Below are 23,688 nucleotides of genomic sequence, written 5' to 3' on the forward strand. Positions count from 1 at the left end.
ATGTTCCTGTAATCCCAGCATTTGGGGACTTGGAGGAACATGAGGCCTGGGCCAGCCTTAGCTACATAGCAAGTTGGAGGCTAGCCTGGGCTACAGGGAGACCCTGTCTCAAAATGGATGGGCTGCTGGCTTCAGGAAGAAAGATTTATGTTCCCAGGTCCTCTGAGCAAAGTTCCCTGTTGGTCCCCACCCTCACCCTGGGCCCACATTACCCCACCCTGAGTCCCCTCCCACCTACTTGGCTGGTTTCAATGCCAGTTCTGGGGTAGTCACTTCCCCTCTGGGGGCCTCCTGGGTTTTCCCTTGAAGCTAACTTGTCATTACAAAAATCCAGTTCAATCCTTCTACGTGCTCAAAGGTGCCTTGAATGTTACCTCTAAAGAGTAATAAAAGGCTGGGCTCATGGTCACCCCAGCATGCGGGAGGCTGAGGCAGGGGGATCACGGTTGAGTTTGAGACCAGTCTTTGCTACAAAGAGACCCTGCTTCAGGAAACTACAAAAGAGAGAAAAAAAAGAAAATTAACGAAGTATGTGTTGTTGGCAAATGGGGGCAGGACTCAGAATATAGATCTGGACGTGGTGGCTCACGCCTTTAAGCCAAGTACAGAGACAGAGGTAGGATCGCAGTGAGTTCAAGGCCAGCCTGTGACTAACACAGTGAATTCCAGGTCAGCCTGGGCTAGAGACCCTACCTCTAAAAAACAAAATAATAATATAGACTGTGGTCTGTTTCACTTGGGCCAGATGGTAGTTTCCTGCCAGGAAGGTAGTGATGACAATAATTAATAACAGGAATAAGAATAATGACAAGCACAATTTGGGGGTAGAGAGTCCTCATAGGTACTGACCGCCCATATGTGGACTTGGGTACCAGCATGCTCCTCTCTCCGAAGGCGCGCGTGCACAAGGGGAAACTGAGGCATGGCGCTCCTCCCGCAGGTAGCTGATCGCACCCGGCGGAGGCATCGCCTGGGCGTCTACAGTGTGCACCGCGCCGCAAGGCCAGGATCAGGATCCCGTAGCACTCAAGAGTCTGTCCCCTCCTCTCCCGTCCCTTCCCCCTCTGGACCTCTCCCACGACCAGGGAGGAAGTGGCAGAGAAATGGACATGGGGGGAGGGCGAGAAAAGAGAAAAAACAGAAAAGTTGGTTTGGAGCGACGCTTCCCTACTCCCCACCTGCGAACCCCCGCAGTCACGCAGACGCGCACCGGGGCCCGGGCGGGGAGAACACGAGGGTCCCCGGGGCGTCCGTCCAGCGCACGCAGTCGGGTGTGGGGAGCGGCCGGTGTGGACGCCCCCGCCCTGCCCGGCCCTCGCCCACCCGGTGCCCGCGCCTCGCCCTGGGCGCCGCGGGTGGAGGAGGCGCCTCCTTTATGTAATCGCGGGACCGCAGGTTGGCGGGCTCCGCGCCCCTCCTTCCCCCTCCCCCCAGCACGGCCTTGGTAGGTAAACTGAGGCTCGCGGTGTGCGTGCGTGCGTGCGCGAGAGTGAGAGCGCCAGCGCGCGGCTGCGGGGCGCAGGGACACCCTCCCCGTCTCCCCCCCCATCCCCAGCAGCTCCCGGGGTTGGGGGGGCGCACGGTCCCCGACCCCCGCCCGTGCTCCCGCCCGCGCCCCGGGACTGTTTATCTGCGGCCCGCGCCCGCCCAGCTCCCCCCCGGCGCCCCGGGGAGCTCTGCGCCCAGATAAGCCGCGGGCTGGCACGGCGCCCGGCCAGGGGCGGAGAGGTCAGGGCGCGGGGCCGGCCGGGGGGCGCGCTCTTAGCCCCCTCCCCGCCGGGACCTCGTCACAGCCCCGAGTCGCGGGGCCGCGGGCGGGCGGGCGGACGGGCGGGCGAAGCCCCGCGGGAGGGCAGGGACGTGGCAAGAGCCGACCTGCCGAGCCTGTTCTGGTCTCCCGGGCCGGCTGGGGGTGGCGGGCTGGGCGTGGGGTGGGGGGGAGGCCGGCGGCTGCGGCACCTTTAAGACGAGGGAGGACCCCTGGTGCCCTCGGACAAACCAGGAAGGGAGTCGTGAGCATCATACGGGGCTTTGCTGTACTGTACGGTTACTGTAGGGGCAGTGACGCCGCCGCCCGCCTGCCCGAGCGCTCAGCGACGCGGCCGGCACCGAGCCCCGGCCAGGCGATCGGGCCACCAACACTCTCTGGGCTCCGGTCCCGCGAGGTAAGGTAGTCCGAGCTCGGGCTCCGGGTTCGGCCCTGGGAAAAGACGCTTAGGGTTTTGCAGGGTGGAGACGAGCTGGGTGGTGGGCACTGCGCGCACCGAGTGAGTGGTGGTGGTGGTGAGACCTGGGGACGTCCCCCAAGTTTCCTAGGAAAAAAACGGGGTTGCTTAGCAGCTGTCCGGAGCTTTCGGGGGCTCCCCGGATCTCCAGGGCTTTGGAGAAAGGGATCGGGGTCGAAGTGCACGATCTCCTGCGCCAGCCCCCCCCCCCATCCTCCCCAGCACCCGGGTGCATGGCTGGCTTCCCCGGGCTCCCGGGCGCGCGGTCAGCGGGGGAGGGGAAGCGGGGCTGCATTGAGGGTGCTGTGGGGGGGGAGAAGAGCCGGCGTGGGGACATAAGGGGGCGCGTCGCGTGCTAACTTTGCAACAGGGTACTGGGGAAGGGTGCGCTCTCGCCCCCCGAGGGTAGGGGGGAGATCCTATTCCGTGCTGCGTGCATACGTTGGAGTTGGCCAGGATGGAGCTCCATGGGGGGATGGGGGGGAGGGGGCTGAAAAAACAGGGAGGGGGCTTTGCAAAGGAGAGGGAAGGGGTGGGGTGTCCGGGTAGGCGGGCGGGGCCGCACGGTCCTCTGGCCGCTGTAGTTCTTTCTCTCTACTCGCGCCAGCTAAGTGGTAGGCAGCGCAAACTACACGTCCCAGGGTGCTCCGCTTCGGAGCCCCTCAGGGCGGGGCTCCGCGGAGGAGGGGCGTTGAGCGACGGGTTGGGTAGCCAATAGGCGCGAGGGATAATGCGGCGCGGTGCAGCGAGGGGGAGGAGTCTGCTCAAGGGGTGTAGGCGGAGCTTCCGCGAGCTCACTAGCCGGGGGCCGGTGGCGGTCCCGGCTTCCGGCTGCGCGGCCGCGGGCCGCCCCCTCCCCTCCTGGGCCCCTCCCGCTTGTTGTGTAACCGTCTCCTTAGTCCCCCCTCACCCCGGGCTCTGTAGGAAAAGGGGTTCCTCACTGCTTTTTCTTTTAATCAAGGCGTTCGCTTTCCCCCTACTGCCGGGGAAGGTAGCGACTTGGTGGGCTCTGCGATTCAGGAAAGGCTGGGGATGCGCGGCCTGGCGCGGGCCGGGCCGGGCGCGGGGGAGGCGACGGGCGGACCCAGATCCGGGGTAATTTGCATCGCCCTCCCCCCAGCCCGGGTGGGGATTGGCCGGCGGCGACGAGGGGTGGCGCGGGGCCGGGATCACTGCCGCCTCCCGGGCTTTGGATCCTCCAGCCAGCCGCAGCCGCTACCGCCGGGCCCGGGCCCGTCGCACTGCCCGGAAAGGAGGTAGGAAGGAGCCGGTCGTCGCCGTGCTTGGTGACCTGGCCTTGTCCCCTGGTCGCCGTCGTCATCACCACGTGCGCCCCTCCCCCGCCCGCGCGCCCCGGGTGGGACCGGCCTGGCCGGGTCCCAGTGCGCGTGCGCAGCCGCTGCCTCTCTCTTCCCCCCCAACAGACCGACCGGGGTGAACACTTGAAAGTCTTGGGGTGACACTCTCCGATAAAGCTCTACTGTGTCACCAGGAGGAAGTGAGAGGGCCATGAGCCCCACACAGGGGTGCACGTCCCCTCAGTGCACCCCACTTAGCTCATCACCCATGGGTGACGGCTTGGCTGCACCCTGCACCCCCTTCTTCCTCCTTGTCACAGCTGCCTTTTACTCCATGTCCAACAGCCCCTCAGTCAGGGCGTCACCCCAAGCGGCTCCTAGGCGATGAGGCCTCCCTGCCATCAGCCTCTGATCACTTTCTAGTAGCGCAGCTTGGGTAGGAGAGGTGGCCTTCGATCCTCCAGACGTCCTTCTTCTAGTCCAAGCTGGGGCAGAGAGCCCAAGCAAGGCTTTAAGGGGGTTGGGAACGGTTTCAGATTGGTGCTATCTTCTACCTTAGGAGCCACCGGGTCCATACAGCAGTGCTTGGGCCTGGCACCTCCGGGGCTGGGCTTGGGGCTCTGTTTACAGCCAGACATCACTGTGGTGACGGGAGCCTGGGGGAGGGGGGTGGCTGAGCAGAGGCTGGAAAAGAGAGGCCTCAATCAGGAAACAGGACCCAACAGGGACACTGAAATTTTAATTCGTGGGTCACGGGTGGTTATTTATTATTTAGTCCTTCCTGATTGGCTGTTGCGGGGCCAGACTGCACACCTGGTCAGGGCAAGGAGTCACACACCTCAGGAGAACTGCCCGACCAGCTCCGTAGGGCACATAGACCCTCACAAGCGGAGGGAGAGCCCTGGAATGGCCTGGGGTTGCGGGTGCGGGTGGACAGTTCCTGAGGTTGTCTGACCCAGAACTGAGTGCTTATTAGGAGGAAACTGAGGCTGGGAGGGGTGGTTCCACGGGAGCCCTGGTCAGCCTCAGAGCTGGTATGTGTTGGGTCAGGGAGATGGGAGGCACTGGGAAGCAACAGGAAGCTCAAGGTCACCCATCTGGAGCTGGGTCACTCCCCCCAGGTCCTATCTGCCATTGTGAGCCCTTTCCAGAGTCCCGCATGATGATCACATTACAAGGGTATCTGTCCACCTGTGTCTTCCAGGAGGTCTGGAGATGGGTGGTCAGATCTCAATGCATGGCCAGCACCAGTCTGTCCAGAAATGACATTGAGCTCAGAGAGGGCCAGCAGGGCATCAAGGTCACACAGCAGAAGCCATAGTCCTCTACCTCCCTGGCTCACACAGGGAGCACTTGGGTCTATGTAGGGGTGTGTCATGTCCTGTCCCATCCCCACTGAACCACAGTCTCACCCCCTGGCCTCTGCCTCAGTCTGGCAGTACTGTGGCTTTACATCTGATTATACCAGACAGCACAGAGGTCACCTCTCCAGAGCCAAGACTCAGGGCCACCCCTCTGAAGCAGAGCTGGCCCAAGTTGGGAGTTCACTTGCCCTGTGACCTTCTAAGTACCCCCTGGCCCTTGAACCCGTGGTGTGTTGTGATGGCGTGTCTCAGGGCCTCCCAGAGATCCTGTGTCCTCTTAGATTGTGCAGGGCACTCCAGGGGCTATTCTGCAGGGAGCTGGCCACCTGAGTTGCCTTCATCTCCTTCCCTTGTGTCCCTGGCTCCTGATGGGCCTCAGTCAGCCCTGGGGCAGAGTCTGGTGCCATCTGCAGCCCACCCAGGATAGCTACACCCCTCTGCCTCAGTTTCCCAGTAGTATAACTCAGAGGTGATCTTTGTCCTGAGTGTTTCCTCCTCCCTCTATTTTACTCAGCCCACTGAAAATTGTGGAGTGATTCCTGGCTAGGGCCTGTGGGATAGTCCCTTGGACACACCACTCCTCTGGGCCATGGAGGGGGCCAATCTGATTTGGGTGAGAAAAAAGCCCCCAGGCAGCCATGGCGTCAGGGTGGGGGCTCTGGGCACTGTTAATCCCTAGGGGCTGTGTTGGGGGTGGGGAGAGGCGCCCTGGGAAACTAGTTAGGCCAGACTAGTTCCTTAGCCTTCTTTCAAATTCCAGCTATGTTCTGTGACCCTCAGTTTAGTGGCTTCCCCTCTCTGAGCCTGTTGTCCATTGCAGAATAGACCCAGATTCCAGACCCTGCTTACCTGGGTGAGGACAGGGTGTGCACAGGTGTGTCTGAGGTAGGATGATAGTGACCAAGCCCTCCTCCCAGGTCCCCAACCCTAGCTCAGAGTAGGATCTGGCACTAAGGAGGAACATGGCGAGAAGACCAACCCCCTCCATCTGTCCCCCAGCAGGCTGGGGATGGCCATTCCATGGAAGTGTCCCCACCCACGCCTTTCTGGTTTGACTGGAAAACAGGCCAGGGCCCACCTTGCACCAGCCAACTATCTGCCTTGATTGCTTTTGTCTCTCAGGGCTGCCTGACCAGGGGGCGGGATGTCGCAGGTGGCCCTAGGTGACAAGCAGGTCCTCCGAGGTTCCCTTGGCCTCTTGTGGGCATCTTGGGTAACAGGTGCAGGCGAGCTCAGCAAAGGGCCAGACGGATGGGATTCTGTGGAGTGCAGTGTGTCTGGCTTGCTTGCCCCTGCTGGCAGGAAGCTCACTCCCTCCACTCCACTTGAAAGGCTCTGGCTTCCACTTGGAACAGACCCTGGTCTCCCGGCTGGGCTTCCTGGTCATACCGTACTCAGTGTGGGAACAGGGTGGGCCTTGGCCCCACCCTGGAGTTGGGATCCCCAGGCCTCCCTTCCCCCACAACCCACATGTACACACTTCCCACTGGGCCAGCTGCCTTCCTGCCTCTGGCCCTTTAAGGCCCAGGCAGGAAGCCCCTCCCCATTTAGGGCAATAAATGGACAGTGGAATGGCCCAGGGTGGTTGGTGTTTGTTCCTTGTCTAGCCCTAGGGAGGCCTGCTCTCTGCCCAGGAGGGCAGGCGGGCAGGGGGTGGACTGGTGCTGGCAGCCACCCTTGGCTACCCATGTCCCCTGTCCTCCCCTGAGTGGGACATTTCATTCCTGTTTTATTAAACCTGGGCCAGGCAGGGATTGGCACGAGGTCAGGGTGCGGTAACCCATGGGGACCGACCTTGCAACATAGGCTGGGAGGGGGCGGCCCCTCTGGGTGCAGCCTGGCAGGCCACACCTGTGCACCAGGCTTGCTGTGTGACCTTGAGCCCTCAGCCTACCCTCTCTGGGCCTGGTTTTGCCCTCCAGGTTCCTCCTTGGGGCGGGGGGGAATCACCTACTTTTGGGGACCAAATTCTTGGACTAACATTTGAAATGAAAAGTTTGAGAGCTCCTCAGTCCTCAAGAGGGTGGTGGGCACCCCTGCTGGACCACACTTCTAGGTCCATTGGACAAGAGCTAGATTCAGCTTTAGGTTCCGTGGCCATAGTCCCCAGGGAAAATGGGCCCAGAGAGGCATGGCCTTTCACTCAAGTTCACTCAGGAAGTGAGTGCACTTGAATTTGAATCCGTTACCCTGCGTGGTACCCAGTAGGCACCTGGGGAACCTTCTGTGAAAAGAAAGTGGATGGTGGGAGAGGTGATGGGCAGCAAAGGTTATGACCTAGCCCCTCATTAAACAGCTCCACCCCTGGAAGTGTCAGTAAGGTGGTGGGTGGCATTTGCCTTCGAAGGTTTCTCATGGGTGCCCCTACTCTTTCCTGGGGGCTTCTGGTGGCGTAAACCCCTACCTTTCCCCATGTGACCAACTTCTGTTACTCTTAACCCACCTTAGCTTTGCTCAGACCTGTCCACCCTTTAATAGTCCCTGAGGCTTTCCTGTGGCTCCAGTGGGAGGGCCTGAGTATGAACTTGGGCTGGTGTACTGTGTGACCTTGGTCTACTGTGTTCCCTCTCTGAGCCTCTCTGACCTGTAGGAGGATAAAGTGGCCTGGTTGGTTAGTTCCTGAAAGTTCTGAGGCATGGTGGAGGCTGATTGTCTCAAAAGAAGTTGTAGCAAGTAACCCTAGCTTAGACAAGAAGAGAGACAGGCAGTTGTCCCCTGATACTGGGTGTGCCGGCCAGCCAGGTGGGTGAGGCTGGGTGTGGGCCCGGGGCCTTGGTTCATCTGGCCTTTTACTGCATGCCTACTGTGTGTGGCTCAGGAGAGGGTGCCCCACCTCCCTAACCCCAGAGGAGCCTGCTGGGGCCTGCCCCTCACCAGGCCGCCAAGTCAGCACTGAACAGCCCCGGAAACCCACAGAGGTGGGTGTGGGACAAACCAGCTTGTGGGGACCCTGGCCAGGAAGGGGCTTTCAGGAGGAGGGGGCTGTGCACCTGCACCCCCCCCCCCCCACAGAACCCATCTTGCACAATGGGTCAGGAGCTTGGCTGGTACTTCTTTCTTTCTTTTTTTTTTTTAAGAATTTGCAAGCCAGGCGTGGTGGTGCATGCCTTTAATCCCAGCACTCGGGAGGCAGAGGTAGGAGTATCGCCCGTGAGTTCAAGGCCACCCTGAGACTCCATGGTGAATTCCAGGTCAGCCTGGACCAGAACGAGACTCTACCTAAAAAAAAAAAAAAAAAAAAAAAGAATTTGCTAGTTCTTTTTATTTAAGAGAGAGAGGGAGAGAATGGGCACACCAGGGCCTCCATCCACTGCAGATGAACGCCAGATGCGTGCGCCCCCTTGTGCATCTGGCTTACATGGATCCTGGAGAATTGAACCTGGATCCTTTGACTTTGCAGGCAAGTGCCTTCACTGCTAAGCCATCTCTCCAGCCAGCCCTGCTGGTACCTTTTGTTCAGGGGACCCTGTGGGTCCCCAGGACTCTGCTTTTCTAACCCCTAGAGGCCCAGGTAGGCTGCGGCCTGGGCATGGTGGCAGCTCACATTTGTTCCTGGAGAGGGTGGGTCATGTGTTTGGTGCTGTCCAGTTTAGTCTCCAGGGCTGGGGACTGCCAGTGGCTGGGGGTGGGGTGGTGGCTGCACAACCTTTCTAGACCTGCCTTGCTGGGCAGTCTCACCTAGGAGCTAGCCCTCTCTGTGTCTTGTTTCTTCCTTGTCATTGAGGGGCTTTGGTCCTCACAGGGGCTCTCCTGGGATGACACCTCCCAGGCCTGGCTCTTTGGAGAGGGGCTCTCGTCACTAACAGGCCCAGCCAGGACCTGTGGCCCAGAGCCCGGGTGCCTCCATCTTAAAATAGGGCCACCGCAGCCCCTGGCCCTGGAGCCTGGCTATTGGTTGGAAGCCAGGGTGGCTGTGCCCAGGGGTGGAGGAGCCACAGGCCTGAGTGAGTCACTTGGGCCTTTTTGGGTCCCAGCCTCAGGCCCCTGGAGACACTGCTGGGCCATCCCAGAGTGCTGGTGGCTGGGGTCACAGGTCCCCTCCTCCCTCCCATCCCTGGGGCGGGCTGTGGCAGGAGGGGGCCGCTGGCTTGTCTAATCAGGAGTCCCATCTGCCCACACACTCCCCGAAGCCTGGGGCCAGACAGCAGATGGTGGCAGGGGGTGGAAGCCACCAACGGGGGCTCCTCTAGGCTTCCCAGGGGCTGTGTCTGGTGTAGGGCCCCCCCAGACCCCCACTCCCTGAAGCCACATCTGAGCCTCCTCCCTACTACAGAAGGGGGGTGACCAGCAGCTGGTGTTGTGGAAAGGGGGTGGGTGGTGGCCAAGGGGCACAAAGGCCTGTGTCACCAGCTAACCGGACAGACCTGCCTTGGCCTTGAGTCTTGCCGGACCAGGCCAGGCTGGATGACTAACTGGGGACAGGAGGGTCCCATGAGCCTTAGGAAGTCAACGAAGGTGTCCCTCACCCCCCAGATGATGTCCAGCGCCCTCAGCTGGAGAGTGACAGGAGGATCTGTAGGAATGTGGACCTTGTTGGGTGGCGAAGGGCAGTCAGGCTCCCTGGAGAGGGCGGAGGGGTGGGGACAGAGCCAGAGAATTGCAAAAGGCCTAGTGGGCGGGTGAGTCAGCTCAGGGGACAAGGAGAGGAAGGGGGGGTCCCCTGCCCCACACTTCAAGAGACTGCCATCGACTTGACAGATGGGGAGACTGAGGCCCAGCAAATGCCATGGTGCTATCTCCAGCTGGATGGTGTGACCAGAGTGGCAGGAAGATAGACAGAGAGGAGGCCTTGTCCCTGCTCCACCTTGGGAACACGCAGCAGGGAAAGCTGTGCCTGTCACAGCAGGGCGGGCACACCCACGGGACCTGAGTTCTCCAGGTTGCAGGACTGGGTCCCCAGGGCGCACTCCTGTCCACTCAAAGGAACCAGAGGGACCTGCAGGGAGGAGCAGGGACCTGGTTGGCACCACAGTGTCTGACTCTTCATGTAGATAGGAGTTTCATGTGTGGCTTCCTCCATCTAGTGGGAAAGCTACCGCCTTCAGGGTTGTTTTTGTTTGTTTGTTTGTTTTTGCCACAGGGCCTTCCATGGAGGGAGGCTGATGGGCACTGGTGTGGGTTCAGGGCCTGTTTTTTATTTATTTTTATTTTCAATTTTTTTTTATTAACAACTTCCAAGATTATAAAAAATATCCCATGGTAATGTCCTCCCTTCCCCCACTTTCCCCTTTGAAACTCCATTCTCCATCATATCCCCTTCCCCTCTCAATCAGTCAGGACCTGCTTTGTTGTTGTTTTTCAAGGTAGGGTCTCATTCTAGCCCTGGAGTTCACTGTGAAGTCTCAAGGTGGCCTTGAACTCATGGCGATCCTCCTACTTCACCTTCCCGAGTGGTGGGATTAAAGGCGTGTTACCAAGCCTGGCTCTCTGGCCTCATGGGTTGGGTTTGTTTTTTTTTTTAAGTTTATTTGATTTTTTTTTTATATAAATTTTTTTCGTTCATTTTTTATTTATTTATTTATTTATTTGAGAGCGACAGACAGAGAGAAAGACAGATAGAGGGAGAGAGAGAGAATGGGCGCGCCAGGGCTTCCTGCCTCTGCAAACGAACTCCAGACGCGTGCGCCCCCTTGTGCATCTGGCTAACGTGGGACCTGGGGAACCGAGCCTCGAACTGGGGTCCTTAGGCTTCACAGGCAAGCACTTAACCGCTAGGCCATCTCTCCAGCCCTGATTTTTTTTTTTTTTAATTTATTTATTTGAGAGCAACAGACACAGAGAGAAAGACAGATAGAGGGAGAGAGAGAATGGGCACGCCAGGGCTTCCAGCCTCTGCAAACGAACTCCAGATGCGTGCACCCCCTTGTGCATCTGGCTAACGTGGGACCTGGGGAACCGAGCCTCGAACCGGGGTCCTTAGGCTTCACAGGCGAGCGCTTAACCGCTAAGCCATCTCTCCAGCCCATGGGTTGGGTTTTGATGGTGCTCTCTTGTGCTGATACAAAAGGAATGGGGTTGGAGAGATGGCTCAGTAGTTAAGGTACTTGCATGCAAAGCTTAATGACCCAGGTTCGATTCCCCAGTACCCATGTAAAGCCAGAGGCACAAAGTGGCACATGCATCTGGAGTTTACAGTGGCAGGAAGCCCTGATGTGCTCATTCTCTTTTCTTTAGCTTTCTCCTTTTTCAAAGATTTCTTTTTTTTTTTTTTTTTTTTTTTTAAGAGGTAGGGTTTCACTCTAGTCCGGGCTGACCTGAAATTCACTATGTAGTCTCTCAGGGTGGCCTTGAACTCACAGCGATCCTCCTACCTCTGCTTTCCGAGTATTAGAATTTTTTTTTTTTCCTTGAGGTAGGGTCTCACACTAACCCGGGCTGACCTGGAATTCACTGTATAGTCTCAGGTTGGCCTCAAACTGACAGTAGTCCTCCTACCTCTGCCTCCCGAGTGCTGGGATTAAAAGTGTGTGCTACCATGCCTGGCCTTAAAGATACATATTTTTTAAAATTTATTTTTGAGACAGAGAGAGTAGGCATGCCAGGCCCAGTAGCTACTGCAAACAAACTGCACACACATGTGCCACCTTGTGCATCTGGCTTACATGGGATATGGAGAGTCAAACCTGGGTCTTTGGCTTTGTAGACAAGGGCCTTAACCGCTAAGCCATCTCTTCGGCCCTTAAAAATATATTTTCTTAAAAACATGATAATGGGCCGAAGAGATGGCTTAGTGGTTAAGGCACTTGCCTGCAAAACCAAAGGACCTCGGTTCAATTCCCCAGGACCCACATAAGCCAGATGCACAAAGTGGCCCACATGTCTGGAGTTTGTTTGCAGTGGCTCGAGACCCTGGCACACCCATTCTTTTTCTCTGTCTTCCTCTGCCTTGTTGTCTCAAATAAATAAAAAATATTTTTGTAAAAAGATGATAGTGGGCTGGAGAGATGGCTTAGGGTTTGGGAGCACTTGCCTGCAAAGCCAAAGGACCCAGGTTTGATTCCCCAGGACCCATGTAAACCAAATGCACAAGGTGGCACATGCGTCTATAGTTAGTTTGTAGTGGCTGGATGCCATGGCACGCCCTCTCTCTTTCTGTCCCTCTCAAATAAATAAATAAAAAATTTAAAGATAGCGGGGCATGGTGGTGTATGGCTTTAATCCCATCACTCAGGAGACAGAGGTAGGAGGATCACCGAGAGTTCAAGGCCACCCTGAGACTACATAGTGAATTCCAGGTCAGCTTGAGCTACCCTACCTTGGAAAAAAAAATTAAAAAAATAAAAATAAAAAAAGATGAGAAGGCTGGGCATGGCGGCGCGCGCCTTTAATCCCAGCACTTGGGAGGCAGAGGTAGGATTGCCGTGAGTTCGAGGCCACCCTGAGACTCCATAGTGAATTCCAGGTCACCCTGGGCTAGAGTGAGACCCTACCTCGAGAAAACAATAAAAATAAAAAAAGAAACCTTTATATATATAAAAAAAAGATGAGAAGAGTATCCGGGTGGCTTCTTGCCTGGCTGAGGAAGCTGATGGTAGGGTGAGATAGGGTCTTGAGCCTAGTCAGTGGCCACAGAGGCCTGAACCCCCTCGCAAGCGGTCTCTTCTTCACTGACACTAAGTCTTGATGTGCTTTGCTGGGGGAGATAGGATGCCTGTGCAATGTCATACAGTCTGGGGAAGGTGGGGCATCTGATTTCATATGTGGAAAGCTGGAGAAATTGAGACTAAGAGAGGTGAAATACCTGACCACCCTCGTGCAAGCAGGGAGACAGGCTGGGGTTGTGGTAGTTTATGACATCCCTAAGATCTCCAGCCGGGTGGCATGTCTCCCACTCATGAATGTCCCCTTCTTCTGCAGGTCTTGGCGCGGAAGATGGCCGGCGGCGTGGACGGCCCCATCGGGATCCCGTTCCCTGACCACAGCAGCGATATCCTGAGTGGGCTGAACGAACAGCGGACGCAGGGCCTGCTGTGTGACGTGGTGATCCTGGTGGAGGGCCGCGAGTTCCCCACGCACCGCTCGGTGCTGGCGGCCTGCAGCCAGTACTTCAAGAAGCTGTTCACATCGGGCGCTGTGGTGGACCAGCAGAACGTGTACGAGATTGACTTCGTCAGTGCAGACGCGCTCACCGCCCTCATGGACTTCGCCTACACCGCCACACTCACCGTCAGCACGGCCAATGTGGGCGACATCCTCAGTGCTGCCCGCCTGCTGGAGATCCCCGCCGTGAGCCACGTGTGCGCTGACCTCCTGGACCGCCAGATCCTGGCGGCCGATGGGGGCGGGGACACGGGGCAGCTGGACCTGGTGGACCAGGTGGACCAGCGCAACCTCCTACGCGCCAAGGAGTACCTGGAGTTCTTCCAGAGCAACCCCATGAACAGCCTGCCTCCTGCTGCTGCCGCCGCCGCTGCCGCCGCCGCCTTCCCGTGGTCAGCCTTCGGTGCTGCAGACGAAGACCTAGACGCCACCAAGGAAGCCGTGGCAGCAGCTGTGGCTGCTGTGGCCGCAGGTGACTGCAATGGCTTGGACTTCTATGGGCCGGGTCCTCCTTCTGAGCGGCCCCCTGCAGGGGACGGGGATGATGGTGACAGCAACCCCAGCCTGTGGCCAGAGCGGGATGAGGATGCCCCTGCTGGGGGTCTCTTCCCGCCACCAGTGGCCCCACCAGCTGCCACGCAGAATGGTCACTATGGTCGGGCTGGGGAGGAGGAGGCAGCCTCATTGTCCGAGGCGGCTCCTGAGCCCGGTGACTCTCCTGGCTTCCTGTCCGGCACAGCTGAGGGCGAGGATGGGGACACAGCCGATGTGGACGGGTTGGCAGCCAGCACACTGTTGCAGCAGATGATGTCCTCTGTGGGCCGGGCGGGGGCCCTGCCGGCGGGGGATAGTGACGAGGAGTCCCGGGTGGAGGACAAGGGTGTCATGGACTACTACCTGAAATACTTCAGTGGTGCACACGAGGGCGATGTGTACCCCGCCTGGTCGCAGAAAGGGGAGAAGAAGATTCGCGCCAAGGCCTTCCAGAAGTGCCCCATCTGTGAGAAGGTCATCCAGGGCGCCGGCAAGCTGCCCAGGCATATCCGCACACATACTGGGGAGAAGCCGTACGAGTGCAACATCTGCAAGGTCCGCTTCACCAGGTGAGCTCTGGGCCACTGGCCCAGCCAGAGTGCACCATTCCATGACTGTAGTGGGGCAGGGGTACACTTCTAGAGTAAAGGAAATTACCACCTCAGTGGTCAGAACCAGGACTCTTCCAGGGTGGGGTGTGTTTCCAGTCACTTGTTTGTGTTCCCAGAGTTGCTTTCCTGTCCATCCATCCATCTGTCCTTCTTCCTCCCTCCCTCCAAGGTAGGGTCTTACTTTAGACTTTAGCCCCGGCTGACCTGGAGTTCACTGTGTAGTCTCCAGGTGACTTTGAACTCACAGTGATCCTCCTACCTCTGCCTCCCATGTGCTAGGATTAAAGGTGTGCGCCACCTCACCTGGCCCTTTTCTTTCTTTCTTTTTTTTTTTTTATAGTTTCCTTTATTTGAGAGGGAGGGGAAAGAACATGGGTACACTACTACTATTACTACTGTAAATGTACTCCAGATGTGCATAGGCCATTTTGTACATCTGACTACGTGGGTACTGGGGAATTGAACCTGGGCCATCAGGCTTTGCAAGTAAGCACCTTTAACTGCTGAGCCTTTTACCCAGGCCTTTTTCTTTTCTTTCTTTTTCTTTTTTTTGTTTTGTTTTGTTTCTGTTTTTCAAGGTAGGGTCTCACTCTAGCTCAGGCTGACCTGGAACAACTCACTATTTAGTCTCAGGGTAGCCTTGAACTCATGGCAACCCAGCCCTCTTTATTGAAAAAAAAAAATCATTTTACTTATCTCAGAGATACAGACAGAGAGTGAATAAGTAAGAGTGCACCAGGAAAGCCAGGCGTGATGGCGCACGCCTTTAATCCCAGCACTTGGGAGGCAGAGGTAGGAGGATCGCCATGAGTTTGAGGCCACCCTGAGACCACATAGTGAATTCCAGGTCAGCCTGGGCCAGAATGACCCTACCTCGAAGAAAAAGTGCACCAGGCCCTCCAGCCACTGCAAACAAACTCCAGGTGCATGTGCCCCTTTGTGCATCTGGCTTTATGTGGGTACTGGGGAATTGGACCCCGGGCCAGCAGCTTTGCAAGCAAGGGCCTTTAACCATTGAGCAATCTCTCCAGCCTGAGTCACTGTTCGGTTTTCAGAGTCACTTTGCTTCTGTTCTGGGCGTGGTTCTCCACATGGGAGAATTCCTTAGTGTTTTGCTTCAGGAGTGGTGATAGGCTCTCAAGTGAGGTCTCTGGTGTTGAGGACATCGTTGGCTTTATTCAGCCAACATTTATTAAGCATCTGTTGTGTGCCAGGCAGAACCTGTTCCGGGCACCCAAGGACGTGGCAGTGAAGAGGTGGACCAGAGTCCCCCTGGACTCCTGCAGCAAGCCTTCCCCTACCTGAGATTTTTCAGTTGAGATGCAAGAGAGTCATAGGAAAGAAGAGAGGCCAGCTGTGAGAGAGCAGCCTGTGCAAAGGCCCTTAGGCTGGTTAGCCTGTGGATCTCTGGGGCCAGTAGAGGCGGAAGCCCTGGGAGGGAGCCATGGGGCTTGTCCCGGAATTGGAGTTCAAGGCTAGGCCACGGGCCATTTGCAGTTGGGTCTGAGGAGTCCAGAGGTGTCTGGCTGGGCCATGTGGACCCAGGGTAGTCCAGACCAGTGGTGGGGGCTGGCAGGCAGGGGCCCAGCCAGGCTGGGTGACTCAGCGTCACCCCCTGCCCTGGGGTTCCCCTAGCCACGCCTACCAAGGCTGAAGAAAGAAGCCATTGTCCCAGTTTCCTGGCCCCACCCCCATAGGGCAGGAACTGGGGCTGACCCCCTCCCCAGCTCCTGGGCCCCCTCCCCAGCAGGCAGGAGAGGAGGGTGTGGCCTGATTCCAGAGCCTTGGAGTGCCAGGTGGGGACAAAGGGCACTGGCTAGGGGCAGGCTGTAGTGGAGCTGAATGCTCAGGGCTCCTTCCCCAGATGGTAGCTCTGGGGTGCTGCAGGCCCACCTTTGCGATGTCAGGCTCTAGAGGGGCCTGAATGTAGGTCTGGAGACTTTTACCCACCCAGCCCTGAGTCTGACACCTGTCAGAGAAATTGAGCCAGAGAAGGGTGCTAGGTGAAGCTCTTCTCCTGTGCCCTACTTGCTTCCTCCTTGGACCCTGGCCCAGCCTGGGGCCAGGCCCCACCCGCCCCTCCAGGTCTGGAGCCCAGGGGCCCCTCTGAGTCACACAGAGCGTTGAGTGTTGAGTAAGCAGGGCCTGTGGCAGCTGGGGCTATAATTACCCAGGCTGGGGCTTGGGGTGATGAAACTGGGGCTGTCTCCCACCTCCACCCTGCTTCTGTATGGCCCCTTGCCTGCTGGGCAACCCCAGGCAAGGCACATCCCCTCTCTGAGCCATTCAGCCTCCGCTGAGGAAGTATCTGCACCCAGCTGGGAGAATCAAGTCTCTGCTGTGGGGGCTCAAGGAGGAGACAGGGACATGGGTAGGGGTCATTTTGGCCCTCGTTCTACTGGCTCACAGGTCAGCTGTGGTAAACATAGGGGTCTGGTTGCAAGGATCTAAGCCATGACCCCTGGGAAGAAAGCTCAGGAAGGATTAGAACCAACAGGGTTGTCCGCTCTGGGCAATGTTAGAAGATTTGGGACTGGCAGAGGGGCATCTAAGCTCAGGTCTTGAGGAATGCTTAGGAGTTATTAGTGTCCACATTAAAGAAAGTCTTAGACCATTGAGTGTGATCAGGAGGAAACCTAGGGTGGCACTGTGGGGCATAAGAGACAGCAGCAAGGAACAGATCGAGGTCCCTGTGGATCGCCATCCATTTGGACCAGCCACAGAAATGTCATGTAGAAAGCCAGGCATGATGGCTCACGCCTTTAATCCCAGCACTCGGGAGGTAGAGGTAGAAGGATCACTATTAGTTCGAGGCCACCCTGGACTATATAGTGAATTCCAGGTCAGCCTGAGCTAGAGTGAGACCCTACCTCAAAAAAAAATGTCACGTAGAGCCAGGTTGGTGACATGCCTGTCATTCCAGCACTTCGGAGATTGAGGCAGGAGGATTGTGGGTTTGAGGCTATAAAGAGAGCTATCTGTCTCTCAGGAAAAGAAAACCCCCAAAAAGTAGTACACAGCCACATACGTGATTTCAACAGAGCGAGAGGAGAGAGCAGGCCATTTGAGTCGTTTTCCATGACCTGCTGGGTACAGCTCAGAGGTTACACTGTGCAGAATTGCAAATGAGCTCTTTTGTATAGCTTTGCAATATTAAGGCGTCAGGGGTCTTCCAAGCCTTTTTTCCCCTGTGCTTGTCTCTATTGGACTGGCCATCTTTCAAGGGTGGAGTACTCATGTGTGGCCAGTGGCTGCCAGGGGTTGGGGGACAGCAGTAATGCCTAGGCCATAGTTACACCACAGCTGACAGGGTGACTGGTGACCGGCTCTGTGGGACAAAGGCCTTAGGCAATCCAGTGTCCCCTGCCAACATAATGGGCAGGGAGGAACGAGAGCACATGTAGCCCCTGCTGTGTGGGGCTTGCAGACCAGGGAGGGAGACCCTGGTGATGCGGGCCTGTCATCCCAGCACTCAAGAGGCTGGGGCAAGAGGACCACAAGTTCCCTGGGCAACTTAGTGAGATCCTATCATCAAATAGAAAGTCCAGAGGGCTGAGAGAGCAGCTGGCTGGTGAGCACTCCCATGTGCAAAGGCCCAGGGTTCCACCCCGAGCACCACAAAGGCAAACATCAGTGAGCACACTGAGGAGGTCAGGTGGTAAGAGCTGTGGGTGGCCGGTCTAGCATATTTGATGGCAAGGATCTAGGAGGAGATGTGTTACAGGCAAGCAGGACAGCATGTGCTAAGGCCCTGGGAGGGGCTGTGTCAGGGTGACAGCCAGGGAGAGATGGGTAGGTCTAGGTGGACACTCCCTCCCAGGGGGTTCATGGCTATATGAGGATGCAGGACTTTGAGTACTAAAACCAGAATATTTGGTCACCTAGAATGTTACCAAACACCTGAGTGACCATTCATCTTTGTCCCCCTGTGGTATTTTCAGTACCTGGAACAGGGCAGGTGTCCAATCACTAAGTGGGCCAGTATGAACGAACTCACCTGCCACTCGCCAGCTACAGCCTCCCTGTGGCCACCGTGTCCTCTGTCCCCAGGTCCTGCGGGGTGAGTGCGGTGGGGTGGGGTGGGGGATACCCTGGTGCTGACTGTACCCCTCACCCCCCGCAGGCAGGACAAGCTGAAGGTGCACATGAGGAAACACACCGGGGAGAAGCCCTACCTCTGCCAGCAGTGTGGGGCGGCGTTCGCGCACAACTACGACTTGAAGAACCACATGCGTGTGCACACGGGGCTGCGGCCCTACCAGTGCGACAGCTGCTGCAAGACCTTCGTGCGCTCTGACCACCTGCACAGACACCTCAAGAAGGACGGCTGCAACGGTGTCCCCTCACGCCGAGGCCGCAAGCCCCGCGTGCGGGGTGCGCCCCCCGACGTCCCCTCTGCCACCCCTGTGGCCCCCGACGCCCCGCGCAATGGCCAGGAGAAGCACTTTAAGGACGACGAGGATGAGATGGACGAGGCCAGCCCTGACGGCTCAGGCCGCCTGAATGTAGCGGGCACCGGCGGTGGAGACGACAGTGCAGGTGGTCCTGGAGTGGCCACCACTGTCACTGAGGGTAACTTTGCAGCCGGACTCGCCTAAAAAAAAAAACAACAAAAAAAAACCAAAAAAAAAGAGAGAACAGAAGCCCAAGACAGAGAGAGCAAAATCCATCCCCGTCCCCCCAAAACACAAGCAAATTCTCTATATAACAGATATAATCTATCTATCTATATATATATACACAGATATATATATATATATATATATATATATTTACACGGCCGTCACGGGACGGGCACCTGCTTGCCTCAGAGTCTTCTCATGGCGTGTCCTCCCTTTGCAGGGTCCCTGCCCCTCTCTGTGTCCCCCACCTTGTCCATCATGGGGCCCAGGGCTCAGCTTGGGGTCCTGTGAGGTACGAGGACCCCAGGCTCTGATTAAGGCTTGGTCCCAGCCCTGGGCCCCCGTCCTGGCTGGGGTGATGGTGATGTAAGGATCTTATGGACAAGAGTAAGCTCTTGTCCCCCACCCCTCACTGGTTTCTCGAAGTCTTTTAGACAGACCTTAAATGCTTTCTGTCCGCTCTAAGTGGACGTTAAAATGGTCCCTGGCCCCCACCCTCCTTCCTCAGGGCACTTACTAAATGGGGGGGTCTCCCTTGGATCCCCGTGGCCTCCCCACCTCCCACCCCGCCTGTGGCCTCGCACCTCTGCAAACCCCCCTCCTGGCCACCACCGAGACACCAATCTATTTATTCCCAGGCCTGGGGCATGATGGAGCCAGGACTGGGGCCCATGGGGTTTCCAGGGGCCCCCAGAGTCCCCGCCACCCTCCTCAGCACTTATACCCGGGCGGGGCCCCCGGGGCCACCGCTCAGGGAACCCCTCTCCACCCCAACCCAGGCTACCCAAGACCCCCACATTTGGAGATTCAAAACTTCTGTCAACCCTATCCCCTTTTTAAAGCACTTTTTAGATTTTTTTCCCCTCCCTTTCCTCCTTAAAGACAAAATTTATATATAGATATATAGATATATATATATAAAATATACTTTTCCTCAGAGGAGCCGGAAATACTTTCGGGAGACATAGCCAAGATCGGAGGGAACCAGGGTCTCGCCAGGCAGGGATGAGGGAGCGAGCGAGAGAAGCCACAGTTCAGTGTCACAAAAGCAATAAAACCCCAAGACTTTACTAAATGGGAAGAAAGAATGAAAAACACACACACACACACAAAACAAACAAGCCCAGGCCACCAGCCACATTGGAAAATCTTGGCACTTTGTAGCAGAACGGGTACTTTAAATCTTAATTTAAAAAATGTTTACAAGTTGCACCCAACTTCTATGAAAAATTGAAAAGACAAAAAAAAAGAGAGAGAGAGAGAGAGAGAGAGAGAGAAAGCAAACAAAAATTCCTAAGTCAATTTATTTTTGTACAAAATAATAAAAAGAGAAACCCTCCACAGACCCAGAATCCACTTCTGTTGAGGGGGGTGGCCAGGAAGCCATGGGAGGGGACTTGAGGATCCCTGAATGTGCCAGGCCCACCCGTCTGCCCCAGTTTTTTCCTTCCTTTTTTTTTTTTTTTTTTTTAACTTCTGGACTTGACATGGGAGATGTCTAAGGCTTGCAAGCCTGACAGTGGCCACCTGTCCTGTCTGGCTCGCCACTTGCTCCCAGCTCAGGGATGGGCCCCAGAGAGGGCTGGTCTTCAACCAGCCAGAACCCCCCAGCCTGCATCCCCATCCCCACCCTGCTCCCCCACCCCCAGGCCCTGCCTTCTAATATGGCTGCCCTGAATGGGCATCGTGGATGTGCTGTACCCCTTCCAGGGCCTTCCACCCCCAGACACCCATTTTTACTCAGAGGCGCTGACTGTAATGCCTCCCCCCCACACACACACTGGCACCTCCCTCCTCCCAAACTGGCCCCACAAAAGGCCCGGTGTTGACCGAGCCCTAGGCCACGGATGGGGCCAGGGTTGGGGGGATGATGCTGCCAGGTGCTGGCATGCCCCCTCACCCCTGCAGGGAGGGTAAAGCCTAGTGTGGGACACTGGACATGGACCCTTGCTAAGCTAAAGCCCTTGTGGGTAGGCAGCCAGGAATGGGGGGGGGTGTCCCTGTGTCCTCCTGATGCCCTGACACCATGGTGGTCCTGTCTGTGACAAACTTTGTTTTTAAAGGGAAGCTTTTTAAGGAGGCAAAATTTACATTTTTCTTACCCTATAGTTTTTTCCCTTCTCTTTCCCCCTTTTCCCAGTCTCAGTGCCCCCAAATGTCTCAGGTTCTCCCCTCCTGTGGGGCCAGCAGAAGGGGCAGGCCCAGGGGCGAGTGGTGCTGGCCTCCCTTACTCCCCACTTGCATGGGAGCAAACTGTTTCAGAGAACCAGTTTTTGAAGCTGAACAGCAACCACCCCCAGTCCCAGAGAGGTCAGCCTGGGGTGGGAGCAGTGAATTCCCTTCCCCGTCCCTCAGCCCCCTCGCAATAAACCAACTCAAACCACATGTCATACTGGCCGCCAGACTTGGGGGGACAGAGCCCTAGGGGACTCTGGTAGGAACGGGGTGATGCACAGCCTGCCAACAACTTGACCATGAACCTCCTTGGGAATTGCACTAAACCCTAACCCCTGGCTCCGCACTCAGCTTCTGCCAGCCCTGCCCCCAGCCCTGCCTTAACTGCCCGCCCGTCCTGGGGGCCACAGCATCTGCATGGGCCCAGAGCCGGGACCCCAACCCCAGCCTGGCCCCCGCCCCAGCTCCACGCAATCACATACTGTATATAGAATGTGGATCGATTTTATTTTTCTTCTTTAAATTAAGGTCGTAATACAGTTGCCAAAGATCCCGCTGTGAGGAGGCCCGCTCTCACCTGAGAAGGAATGGCAGGAGGGGTTGTTTGGGTTGTTTTTTTTTTTTGTGTTTTCTTTTTTTAGTTTTGTTGTTTTTTTTTTTTTTAACTGCCTGGTACAAACAAAGAAAAAAGAAAAAAAAACACAAAGATTAATTGTTATTTGCATCATGGTAAAGTTGTGTGGGTGCCTGTGTGCGTGAATGTGTGCGGGAAAAGTCCAGGTGCAGGGGTTCCTGTGGGGGTTCTGCTGAGGGGACATGGCCAGAGCCTTTGCCTCAAGCTGTCCCCAGCCTGCAGGCCAGAGAGGGATGTCCTCTATCTAGTAGCTGCTGTTGTTGCCTTGCCCCTCCCCCCACTGGCCTTTTGAGATTAAGGGAAAAAAAGGCAAAAAAATTTTTAAAAATTAAAAAAAATATAAAAACTTTAAAACCCAATGAATGTAAATGCTGGTCCCGGCCCAACCTGGCACAGGTGTGGCCTGCACCAGCCAGGCTCAATGGGAGGCCAGCACCAAAGTCCACACCACTGGGTGGTCAGTGGGAGACCCCCCCCAATGTGGTCATTGCACCTTGTGCACTTGACCCTTGGCTTCCTTTTGGGGGTAAAATGGTGGGAGATGGACTCCCAGTCCCTTCCCTTGAGTGGCCAGGGGACACTTGGGCCAGGGGTGAGCCCAGGCTAGGGTCAGGGCCTCTGGGACAGCGATGGTGCAGGTAGCCGGGATTGTAGGAGGCAACACAGACTGAAAGGAAAAACAGGAGAAAAAAAAATAAAAAATAAAAACCAGAAAAAAAAGCAAAAATCCTATTTTTTGAGAAAGAAAGATATTTATATTTGCAGTTTTATTTTAAAAAGTTATTTAAGCTGAGGAAGCGGCCTTCCCGGAGGTGGGGGGTGGCTGGCGTAGGACGGGTCAGGGGTCTGGGGGCTCTGCACCCCAGGAAACTTACAGTTCAGACTAGCTCGCACTAAATGTATAGATTTACCATTGGGGGGCAGGAGACGGAGGGCCCGGGGAGACCCCACCCCAGGCCCAGACCCAAGGTGCCTTGGACTTTGGGGGGCCAGGCCTGGCAAGTGGGGGGCAGGACGGCACCCACAGGGTCCAGAGCACAGAGCAGACATTCCACGGACTGTATTTGAGAGTCTTTATAAACATGTGGGAGACTTGACAACAAAAAGAAAAATCAGTCGATAAAAATGCACTTTTGGGGGTGGGGGGAAAAGCTTTAAAATAAACAACAAAAGATGAAAAATCTTAAAACATTCATTTTTCTTGTACATAAAAAAAAACAAAAAAATCACTAAATGCAGCCTGTTATGACCGCGGCCGCCTCGTTGCCTGATTTTGATGTTTGTCGTGTCTCGTGGGATGGGGGCACGGAGGAAGGTTTATGTGGACTGAGTTCACCCAGACCCTGTCATGCAATCGTGACAGATGCTCCCTGTGGGTGGGGCCTGGGTGTAGAGAGCCAGCGGACCTGGGGTTAATGATGTCCAAGGCGGCTCCTAGGAAGAAAGGGAACCCATAGCCCAGGCCAGTGGTACTCACAGTCCCCGCTGGGCTGGCCCTTAGGCATCTCCACTTTCAGGGCTTTGGAGGCCCAGGGTGGGGTGGGTCTCTACTGGGCCCTCAGGCCCCCAAGGTGCTATCCCCAGCTGGGCCCCAGTGACCTTATCAGGGATATGGGGCCGGAAACCTCAGCCGGCTGCGGACAACTTCCTGTTCCCAGAAGGAAGTGGGGCCTGGGGCCCACTTACTGCATAGGGGTTGAGTGGACATAGGGTCTCGCCCCACCTCTAACGTTACTTAAGAGACTCTTCCAACTGCTCCCTTGTCTTCCTGCCGGCTCAGCTGTGGACCATGGGTGGGGCCCACTTAGATCCCAGTCTCTGGACACTGGGCTTTCCTTAGTAGGCACAGGGAACCTGCCTGGCCAGGCTCCTGCCATGCATGACACACCAACCAGCCCAGGTCCTCCAGTGCTAACATGTCTCTCCACTCCGTGGTAGTTGTCATGACTGAATAGCAAAGTCCGCTCACCTGAGACACTTGGATTCCCAGCTGGGTCGTCTTCAACCACCAACGCTCCTCAGGCTCTCCTGGCCCAGAGTCCCAGACTAAGGCCACACATGGCAGCACGAGCTGAGGGAACAATGGCTTTGGAACACAGATTCAGAGAGGAAGCAGCCTCCAGGCCTCTTACATGCTCCAGGCCACAGACCACAAGCCTCGCCCTTGCACAGTACAAAGAATGGT

The 23,688-nt window shown here is 56.6% G+C and overlaps 1 protein-coding gene across 3 annotated transcripts in view; it reads left to right on the plus strand.

The window, feature by feature from the left end:
• Zbtb7a (zinc finger and BTB domain containing 7A) overlaps positions 1-22,759 on the plus strand; it is a 38,507-nt gene extending 15,748 nt beyond the window's left edge. The window contains exons 1-3 of one of the 3 annotated variants that reach the window (XM_004654928.2): positions 2,084-2,165; positions 12,745-14,030; positions 18,196-22,759. In XM_004654928.2, coding sequence (XP_004654985.1) covers positions 12,760-14,030; positions 18,196-18,670 — 1,746 coding nt within the window. In that variant the 5' untranslated portion in view covers positions 2,084-2,165; positions 12,745-12,759 and the 3' untranslated portion in view covers positions 18,671-22,759. Of the gene's footprint in view, positions 1-2,083; positions 2,166-3,412; positions 3,482-12,744; positions 14,031-18,195 lie in introns of those variants that run through there. The other 2 variants (XM_045134696.1, XM_045134695.1) reach the window with 2 other exon arrangements.
• Positions 22,760-23,688: the final 929 nt, after the last annotated feature.

The sequence above is a fragment of the Jaculus jaculus genome, chromosome 15 (genome assembly GCF_020740685.1).
Source record: "Jaculus jaculus isolate mJacJac1 chromosome 15, mJacJac1.mat.Y.cur, whole genome shotgun sequence".
NCBI classification, from domain to species: domain Eukaryota; kingdom Metazoa; phylum Chordata; class Mammalia; order Rodentia; family Dipodidae; genus Jaculus; species Jaculus jaculus.